Source organism: Ptychodera flava, chromosome 9 (genome assembly GCF_041260155.1).
Source record: "Ptychodera flava strain L36383 chromosome 9, AS_Pfla_20210202, whole genome shotgun sequence".
Classification (NCBI taxonomy): domain Eukaryota; kingdom Metazoa; phylum Hemichordata; class Enteropneusta; family Ptychoderidae; genus Ptychodera; species Ptychodera flava.
Genome location: NC_091936.1, coordinates 28,352,936 through 28,363,726, shown reverse-complemented (window position 1 = coordinate 28,363,726; position 10,791 = coordinate 28,352,936). Strand labels below are relative to the sequence as shown.

Below are 10,791 nucleotides of genomic sequence, written 5' to 3'. Positions count from 1 at the left end.
ACGAGATCATGCTTGCATTTGTATTCTGTCTCTTCTTTACATCGAAGGGGTAACTGAGTTGTTGCTTGGTCTCTCGTAGGAGGTACGAGATATGAGCATTTTTTCAGGCAGCAGGTTTTAAGGACTGAAATTATCATAATCCTTGTAGCTTATGTACATGTACTACTGATACATACGCATGCATGACACATCTATGTCCACAGGGTACCAAGTAATCTGGTTGTTGTTGTGGATGTTGTTGTTGTTTGCATTATTGTTTATGTTTATAGGCGTGTTGTTTTTGTCGGCCGATAAAATTCAACGAACATAACTATTGTTTTGTTACTGTTTCAAACGTGATGTAGACGTCCCAAGAAACAGTTGTTGTTTGTATTGTTGTTTGAAGTCGTGTTGTTGTTGTTGATGTTGTTGTTGTCGTTGGCTAATAAAATTCAACGAACATTACTATTGTGTTGTTGTGTTTTTTTCAGACGTAATGTAGACGACCCAATAAACACTAACAAAGACCCTCTCGTTTTTGATCTAATGCAACTCTCCCAACGTAAACTTTCGGGGCGTCTATCCATTACGTTGAAACAACAAGAACACAATAGTTATGTTCGTTGAATTGTATTGGTCAACAAAAACAACAACAACAACAACAACAACAACAACAACAACACGACTAATATAAACATAAACAACAATAAAAAGGACAATATCTTCAACAACAACCAGATTACAAGGTCTCCTGTGGTATGTTCAGGCCTGCTCGACATGAAACGTTCTAAATATATCACGCGGTTGATAAATGCTCTTTTATTATCCCAGGAAATCTCGTACATTGATATGCACGCTGAAATACGTCCAACAAAAGTTCAGCCACCTTGTGGCGACAACACCATGCACCCTCGTCATGAGTGCGAGAGTATTCGCCTACGGTGCATTCGGGTCACACATATCTATATTTTTGTGAGTATATGTATATCAGTCACAGCTTCTGATAACAAGATTAGGACACATTAGGGAGGACATAGTTCTGTGAGACTGCTTTATAACGTTTACATATATCGCACATCTGCTACAGTATCATACAGAGTGTAACATGTACCCTGGATCGTCATATACCGGTAGATCTTCAATAAGTCTGTCGACTTGGTCTACATTGAGACATCGAGAACGAGAGCGTTAGCTGGCCACATATTCGATTAAACTATGGATAAACTGCGTCACAATTTCATGTATAACAACTCTTCAATGTCGAGACAGGTTGACTGCCTACGAGTTTTCGACAGTTGAATAGAAGAAAACTTCGTCGATGGGCATTTGCCGTTTACACTACTCATCCAGAAAATTTGTGAATATGATACGGCCTGCTGAAATGACCTGTCCCCGACAGTTGAACTTTAATGTCACTCAGACGCTTGGTTATTCTAAAACACGTGATCTCGCATAACTAAACAAGAATTGCCAAAACTAGCAGATCACCCCACGATGGTACATTTTTTCAATACTCGTTTTGTAACCTTGTCGACCACGTATACTGGTGCACCCACTATGATCTTACCCTTTCAGAGACGTTTAAATCAGTATTCATTGCAAAAACGTTGATGTTACAATGCACGTCCTTCACTCATCATGCTTATGGAATCTACAAGCTAACGTTACACATGGCGATATGTGTAACACGTCTTAAGCTACATTAATCACACAACCTATTCCATAACTTTCCAACCCATTACAAAAGTATTTTAGTGCCGTGTGCAGTACGAAAAGTGTGTCAAAACAAAACTACATTGACCTCCGAGCTTAAATTTTTGAAAGAGATGTTCTGTTGCGTGGAAGGCAATAAACAGAAATCCCCAGTAAAAGTGTTGTACTTTTCAAAGTATGACAAAGACTATCAAGCATTTTCAGGTCACTGCCAAGACTGCATAATAATAAAGGCACTATAAATGTAACTGTCACACATATAACTGTGACATGGATGTACCACCTATGATCATTGAAGTGAAGTCAGTCAAGATTACCACTGTAATTTTATTCACGTAATACTGCTTCCAAGATACACAAGATGACTGATGGACCTAGACAGGGTATTCTGTATTCTCAACTGTCAACAGTGATGATTTCCAGATATATATATATATATATATATATATATATATATATATATATATATATATATATATATATATGAGAGACAGACAGAGACAGAGACAGAATACCCCAAAGTTAGAGTATTGCTCCACCTTAGTGTTTTTTGCATACTTAATTTGTAACTTTGTTGACCAAGTATACCTGTGCATCCCCCCATGATCTTAGCCTTTCTGAGAGGAATAATTTAGTATTCATTACCAGAAACGTTTATTATATTACTCTGCACGTTCTTCACTCATGGCATCCTAAGGCTAAGCTAGATATGGCGATATATGTAACACCTTTTAAGGTCCATTAATTACATACGCCTACCGTACAGCATACCTCTTCCGTAACCCTCCGACTCAATATAGAAGTATAATTGTAGTGTCGGGAATTCTGTCAAAACATATCCGCGCGAAAATAATTGAAAGAAATGTTCTGTTCCATAAACAATAATCAAAAGAAAGTGCCAGTGAAAGTGCTGTACTTTTCAACCTATGAACATGACTGCGAAGCATTTCAGGTCACGACCAAGACATGAAACGGATAACGGCACACACGTCGCTGTGGCATGTACCGTCATCAAGTAAATTTGGTCAAGATTACCACTTTTACTTTTATTTACGTAACACTCCTTCAAAATACACAAGATGAGTGATGGCTCTATACAGTGGTATCTTTATTCTCAACAATCAATAGTAAAGATTTCCTGATATATATGAGAGAGAGGAGGAGGAGGAGAAGGGTGGAGAGAGATGGGGCTATATGTAGATCGATGACTTGCTTCTGCGTTCAAAGAAGATGTGAATTTAAAAACACAACCAGTGTAGTCTACGCACACCATGTCCGGTAGCCACCCCAGAGCCGCATCCGGAAATTATGTCAAAGCTTCTGGATTATGGAAGGAGGTGAATTCGAAGCACGTCCGACTGTATTTTTCAGAGTTTCGACAATACATCACTTCTGCTGACTAAAACAGCCTTTGAGATATCACTAAGTCGGCAACAGCCTGTAATTAAATGATAAAAACACGATAGGCATGTTATTGAGAGTAAACGCACCACCACTCACAATATTAATATGTATGTATGTTCTTATTGCATACTGATGAAACATTATGTAAGCAAATATTGTATCATGACAGTGTTCTCATTACAAATATGTGTTGTAAGTCATATTTCTTACATATAAAGCGATGATATCAATTTTCGTTTTTCCAGGTGGAAGGAATAAATGAATCAAAAATGTTCTGTGTATGAGATTGTTGAGGGAGTGAGTGAGTGAGTTTTGATAAAAAGTCGGTACGTGTTGGGGTACCTTACATTCAATGCTTACATTACTTTATACGATGACCGGATCGGGTTAAGTAGGTTGACAGTTATAAAGTCTCCGTACTGTTTTTTTAAGTATAGGATAAAGCCCAAGTACGAGGGCTCTTCTGGTATATAAAGTCCAACCCAACGATAAAATGTCGAGGCCGCAGGCCGAGACATTTTATCTTAGGGTTGGACTTTATATACCAGAAGAGCCCGAGTACGAGGGTTTTATCCGACTTAAAAACTATCGCCCCTAACTGGTATATTTTCGTTTTCAATGTGTTTACGTCAACCGTCCCCTTTGTCAATGTAACATGTTTAGGATATGAATTAAAACTTTTATTTGTGAAATAGCCTCCCAATGTAATGGAACATCCTATAAATGCCCTAGGGCACATTATATAAATGCCCTAGGGCACAGCAGAGTTTGTGTTGCAGCTGGTTTCCGCTGTGTTACCAAATTTTAATATTAAAACGTACCAGATGTCTACAAATTATGACATGTTCATTTTTGATTGGACAGTACTTTACTACGGTTCTGTCATTCGTTTCTGGAATTTGGTGACCAAGGCTTTATGAGTAAATAAAGCACCCTGAATTGAGCACTCTGATTGGTCAATCAACAGTAGATAGTTTTTAACCACAGTAAGACTGCACTTACCAGTAAATGCCATTGCTCGGATCAACTCTTCTCGCAGAATTCGGAGAACAGCTTTCACACCCTCTTCTCCCTGTTGATATTGACATACAGTTTCTTACATAAGGAGCTGTTCCAATATCAGGAACTCAGACTCTCGTTCGCTTGTCTACTGGTAGCGCATGAATTGTGAATACAAGCCAAGAAGTTGGCCTGACGTCTGGTTAGCGAAATCAAGCACGGTTTAACACGTGTACGTGTCCCCTCCTTGAAAAGGAGTGTTTTTTTCATAGTTTGATTATAATATTAATTTGTGCTGTTCTCAGCTACGTGGGGATGTGCATTTAAGTAAAAACATCATCATGATGTTTGCTCCCTTGTCTACAGGGCCCCCATTGGCTTTGGTTCCCTTGTTCTAACATCAATCATGACCAAATTTATAAATGATTATCACACTAGGAGAACAGTTCTACTTACATTTGAGCTCTTCATAATTTCCTCGCCAATGACCAAGATTCGTATTTCAGCCGCACCCCGCCTCTAAAGTGTTTACTTTCTAGTGCTCTTTAGATAGGCGAAGGGCGCTACATAAGCTCTAGCTCTCTCATCCTGTATATTACTTTTTCTCCCATTAACGAAAAAAGTATCAGGAACGAAAAGCACCATAAAGTTACTTCCTCTTCTGAACTTGCTCGAAATAACTCTCAACTGACTCTGTACAGTTCTTAAATACACGCAACTCGGCATATATTCAGCACGAGTTTCGTTCTTTAGGAGGAAAATTGATTTTTTTATTCTCAACAGTTGACAGAAGGTTTATGATAAGTTAACTCTAACGTACGTTGTCTCGTTTCCAGTTGAAAAGGAGTCGGGCGTACCTCATCATTGCTTGGTGAAATATCCAGTAGCTGTAATTTTGGTCATTTTTTAAATTTTGTTTGTTCAGTGTATCATCTGCAGTTTCTGGTTTGAATCCCTGAACCATGGAGAAATTCCTTATATTTAGCTCATAAATATACCCTATATGAGTATAATCTGCATTGTTTTTGATTAATTTTTGTATTCAGGTCCGGACTAGAATGCAAATCAACAATAACAATGGTCATTTTACATATACAGGCTGTGTTGGCAAGCAGGACACCGGGCATTGGTCATGATGATCGGATTATAGTAAAATTCTGTAGTTGATACATTGAAACAGAGTAATGAAAATTTAGTCAAAAGTTACAGCTAATGTCCCTTTAAGCCATATTTTTTTCGCCAATATAATACCAGGCTTTTTGAAATGAACCCATCACTCTGATAACCACTGAAGTATATTCGGTCTTTTCATAATGTAACTATCATTTTAAATGTAAAAATTAATCTTCTGTAAGCTCGTCGGAAATGGCATTACATACATTACAGGCTAATCATAGAGTACAGGTCTACCGATGAATACGGCCCTTGCACCCCGTGCCAACGCTTTCAGCACATCAGTTCCAGTTCGTATACCGCCATCTACGTACACTTCCAGTTTGTCTCCGACTGCATCAGCGATATTTGATAGGACATCGATCTTTCATACGAAATCGGAAAAAAAATGAAAGAGATTATTAACAGCAAGGCCAGACAGCGTTATTTTCTGCGACAAAATGTGTCATATTATTAACGTAACTGATTTGCTCTAATATGTTAAATATTTGAGGGTTGTTCCTTCTTGTAGTCACAAAATTACGGTAAAACGGGAGTACGTGACAGGAGGTAATCTTGAACGAGGCTTTCAAGGACTACGCAGCAAGCATGACTTATATTCTCTCATATAATAGTCGCGCAAGCGACTTACTGACTACGCATGCGCAGACTCATAATATACTATATACTGTGCGAGTAGCCGGAAGTGTACCCAACTTTACTGATGGGCACCGCCATGTTTGTTTGAGTGCTCGTAAATTAAACAAATACGAAACGTGCAACAGTATAATTTTATAACATGCCATAATAAAATACATCTTTTTTAGCCAGTAACTAATATGTAACAGCTCTGACCTGAGAGCGAGCGCAGCGTGAGGTATTGCATTGAGGTTATTTATTAAATTATTATTAAAAACTGTTTAAAATGCACTACATATAGGCCTACGTCTCAGCACATTGTACATAGCTGTATAAAATAATTTAAAAGAATACAACCACACTAAAAAATTAAAGCAGAAAATTACAAATAAAACTGAGTAAAAAGGTAGGTTTTCAAACTGCGCATAAAACTATCTACACTTCTGGCGGTCTTAATTTCAAATGGCAAATCATAGTAAGGGTGAACATACTGAAAACGCTCTCTGTCCATATGTCTTGTTAAAGTTGCCACGGGGCTGGGTTAAACATAATTTGTCACTCGATCGCAGGTCTCTGGCAGGTACATATAAATCTAATAAATCTCTCAGATAAATAGGTGCATTTCCATGGATAATTTTGAATGTAAGCAAAAGAATTTTAAATCTGATGCGGGCCTCTACAGGTAACCAATGTAAATCTTTGAGAACGGGTGTGACATGATCGAATTTGCGCGTACGAGAAACTAACCTCGCCGCAGCATTCTGTAAAGACTGTAGTCGAGCAAGTTGTCCTCTAGGGATACCAAACAGAAGACTGTTACAATAGTCTAAGTGAGATGTCACAAATGCATGGACTAGTTTTTCAGTTGTAGATCTGTCAGACAGTTTACGAATCTTACTTATTCTATGCAAAGAGAAGAAACCATTTCTGCACAACATATTAATATGGTCAGACATGCTACCGTCCTGACTTAAAGTAATGCCAAGATTTCTGACTGAAATTGAAGGGATTATGTCGCATTGACCAATTCTCAGACTGTCTAGCTTTGTCACATCAGATTTTAAACGTGATGAGAAGTGAATAACTTCAGTTTTGTTGTCGTTCAGTACAAGCATGTTAGATTTCATCCAGCTGCAGACTTCGTCGATGAGTTCAATGTTATTACGAATATCGTCAGGTCTATTGCAGATGACATAAATTTGCGTATCGTCCGCGTATATCATGCAATCAATCCCATGGTGTACGAAGATGTCTTCAAGAGGTGCAGTGTAGAGTGTAAACAAGAGAGGGCCGAGAACAGATCCTTGCGGAACACCGTATTTCATGCGAGAAAATGGGGATGATGCAGATCCAACCTTGACGCATTGCTGGCGATCAACGAGGTACGAACGAAACCAAGATAGACATTTGCCCGTTATACCGAAACTAAATTGTAGTCTCTGAAGCATAATTTCATGATCAATTGTGTCGAACGCCGCTGATAGATCTAACATGATGAGAATCACATCATGTTTGTTATTCAAGGCAAGCATTATGTCATTGTGAACACGGAGGAGAGCAGTTTCTGTGCTATGGTTAGCACGGTAAGCGCTTTGAAACTTTGTGAAAAGACTAAATCTAGTGAGGTGCTGGTTCAATTGCTGAACAATTTTTCCATCATTGTACTATAGATAGCATGCCAATCACAAGTTTCCTGCATGTTTTTACCAAGTGCTAAAGAGGGAGAAGGGCTGTCAAATATTTTCAAAAATAACGATAGATTTCAGTAATTTGAATTTAAATTTCCCAGCATTTAAGTTTGCCTACGAAAACAAATTATAATGGGCAAATCACATGGTTATATCCGATCAGTTCAAATTGTAACAGGGCCCATACAAGGGGGCCTGGAACAGAGGAATATTGGAACCGTTGGTGGCGCTCCGCAGTTGAGCGTGAGTTAGCAGTTTGTATTGCATCACCTATGTACGTCTCGCGAGAGTTGGGTGGTTTCAAAATGGCGATGCACAGTGAGCACTGAATCCAGCTTTTTAAAGTGATCGAAAATAATCATTTCGAACCAAAATTTCGTACTGTTTTTTGAAACTGGCAGCTTCCCTTGTCAGAAAAGTCCATTTTCGTGTAGAAATTACAATAGATGACCTCTTATATTTCACGCAATCCATGACAAAATAGTCAAAATGGCCGCTTCAACGTAAAGACAGGACGTGCGTTTTTTTAACTTTTAGGTATATAGAGATTCCATTCCATTCCAAATATATGTACATATGTTATCAAAAGTGTCAGCTATGGGAACGGCCATCGGCCGCTCTAGCTGCGCTCGCTGTTATTATCCACCCTGTCATTGATACAAAATATCGTTTTTATCACGCCTAAAAATAGAAAAAGAGAGAAACTGTCGTGCATATGAACGAGGATATACGCAAAGAATGCTTGGATTGAATTTTAGAAAAGCGCCCTTTGTGTCAACAACTAGATGCAAAAATTGCTGGTTTTTAGACAGAACGCTAGTTTTCAGCTTTCACGCGGAAGTTTGGCAGAGCAGTAATGATGGCACAATACGCCCCTTGTTAAACACAACAGGAGTAATCATGGTAAAAATTGCCAATTTTCAATACTTTTACACATTACAGAAAATCTATACCCACAGGGTCTGACATCCTGTACGTGAACTGTTTTCAGCAAAGGGTAAACTGAGCATAGTTGTCGTACAAACGTATATATCAAGTAACAATTAATACTATTTTATCTTTTACTATTACTAATCAAGAATCTATACAAATACAATTTCTAATCTTAATTCCTAGTGCAACAACAAGCGCTTAGCCCTATATAATGGCTGTACGAGTAAAGCGAGCACTCTTCAACTTAACACTTCAAACATTTTTTTCTAAAATACTGTTGAGGCTTACCCCCGCTTGCGAACAATCCAATTGCCGGCCACCATGATTGGATACCAGTATACCCTCCACGCCATGTTCAGCAGCTAGTACAGCGTCCTCCACGGTCATTATACCTTTCAGGACGATAGGTAACTTTGTGATCGTTTTGAGCCATCGTACATACTCCCATGAAGCACTTGCATCTGCTACACCAATAGTTACATCGGGAGAAACGGCGGCAACCTTGTTCGTAGAATGAATGACGAAGTTGTTGATAATGAAACATAATTTCGGTTGTATTGACGTGTGACATAAGGGAAGCGCAAAGAATGTCGTGTATCACACCTACAAACGTCATCTTCATTCATGTTCTATTCCACATCGTACGGATTTATAGTGGTAGTATTAGTTATCTGGTTATTGGCTTGTTCTTGTTGATCGATGGAAAATGCTCAATCAACGTTTCGTTACCAAAGTATGTGACAGAGCAAACACGAGTGATCCGTCTTGTTGGACGAGAACCATTTGATTCCGAGTGTGTAGGAAAAGGGTATGTCAGCAACGTTTTCCCGTCACTGTAACACCATTTTTGTATTTTCAGATCTGTCTCAAATTTTTTTTCGTATGCAGGACGCGCGGTGCATAATTATGTTCATAGTTATACCTACATGTAACTGGTTAAAATCTGTACCTATAAATAGCTTGGATGTTTTGACGTAGAAGTAATAGCAGATTACAAAACATGCTTCTGCAATTTAAATGCTATTTTCAAGAGACAACCGGTAAAAAATCCATTATGATCGAGCTAACAGGTTTTGGAAGTGCAGTACTAGTACTCCTAACCTCTCTCGGAGTTCATTTCCTTCCGGCCCTTCAGTACCAGGAACTGGAAGAAAATGTCTGGCATGATGTGTAGTGTGATCGATTCCAATACGTAACAGAATGTAGTACAAATTAATGCCACGAAGTTTTCAGTAGATTGGCGGCGACTCTAGTCTACTAGTAGTTAACTAATGGTGCAGTAGTCTAACAGAAGTGAAGTGATGGTGCAGTTGTCAAACACGGTACTTATATCGCTGTTTTTCGTCAAGCAAGTACGGTCAACTCATTTCTAAGAGTTCTGAGGAAAGGCAATGGGAATTTTTTTTCAAAAAATATAACTTGCATTTCATTAAATTTGTTGTATTTTCATTTTTAGGATATACTTGTTCTTTTTGCTTTTTGTAAATATAAACATACAAATAAATTAGAGAATATTGTATTGCTTGAAAACTGGCTTCTTAAATCCTCTCATGTAATTTGCATTTTTCAATATTTACAGAGCAAGTCAATACTCTCCCTTCATTTAAATAAATATTATGTGAAAGCTTATTGCAGAAAAACCAAAAAATACGTTTTCTTTGGTCTGTCATGATTACAATAAGAACTTTTTCGCACATTGAATATCAATCAGACTTTTGTATCACAAGTGTTTGCAAAAACACAGCAGTTGCTGACAAATATTCAAAAAAATGTGGCGCCAGAGAAAATGGAGAAACACTTCACTGTTTGCTGGTTTCAACACATTTGCAACAAATATTTTTATTGTCGGTTGGACCCATTTGATTTTTGTTCTAAGCCATTAATAGATCAAATAATTTTTGTCCTCCTTATCTGACCATTTATTGATTTTCAACAATCCTCTACTCCCACCCCATCCAAAATCAAATGATTCTCGCCTTAAATGTTTCGCTGAAGCACGGAGAAAATGCGGTTAGCAAGTGTTCAAACATATTCATGTTTCAACCGCATTGACCAAAGATCAGCCACTGAACAGCGGAGGGTAAAGATGAATGCCTAAAATAGTAATAATAACGTGACGGTGATTTGACAAACCTGCCATCCCATGTTTCTGTAATTCTGAAACTGACGTGAAGTTTGGATTAATATGAATCAGCAGTTTTGTTGACAAACCTATGCCCACACACAGAAGAACAATTTTTATGAACTGAGATATACCTTGTATCTATCAACAATATCCAAATGC

General features: G+C 38.1%; 1 protein-coding gene across 1 annotated transcript in view; it reads right to left on the bottom strand.

Annotated features, from left to right (window-relative positions):
- Window positions 1-2,348: 2,348 nt before the first annotated feature.
- The window catches only part of LOC139140567 (2-Hydroxyacid oxidase 2-like), a 53,944-nt gene continuing 45,501 nt past the window's right edge, over window positions 2,349-10,791 (bottom strand). Inside the window, exon 7 of the mRNA XM_070709912.1 lies at window positions 2,349-3,130. Coding sequence (XP_070566013.1) covers window positions 3,060-3,130 — 71 coding nt within the window. The 3' untranslated portion in view covers window positions 2,349-3,059. The remainder of the gene's footprint in view (window positions 3,131-10,791) is intronic.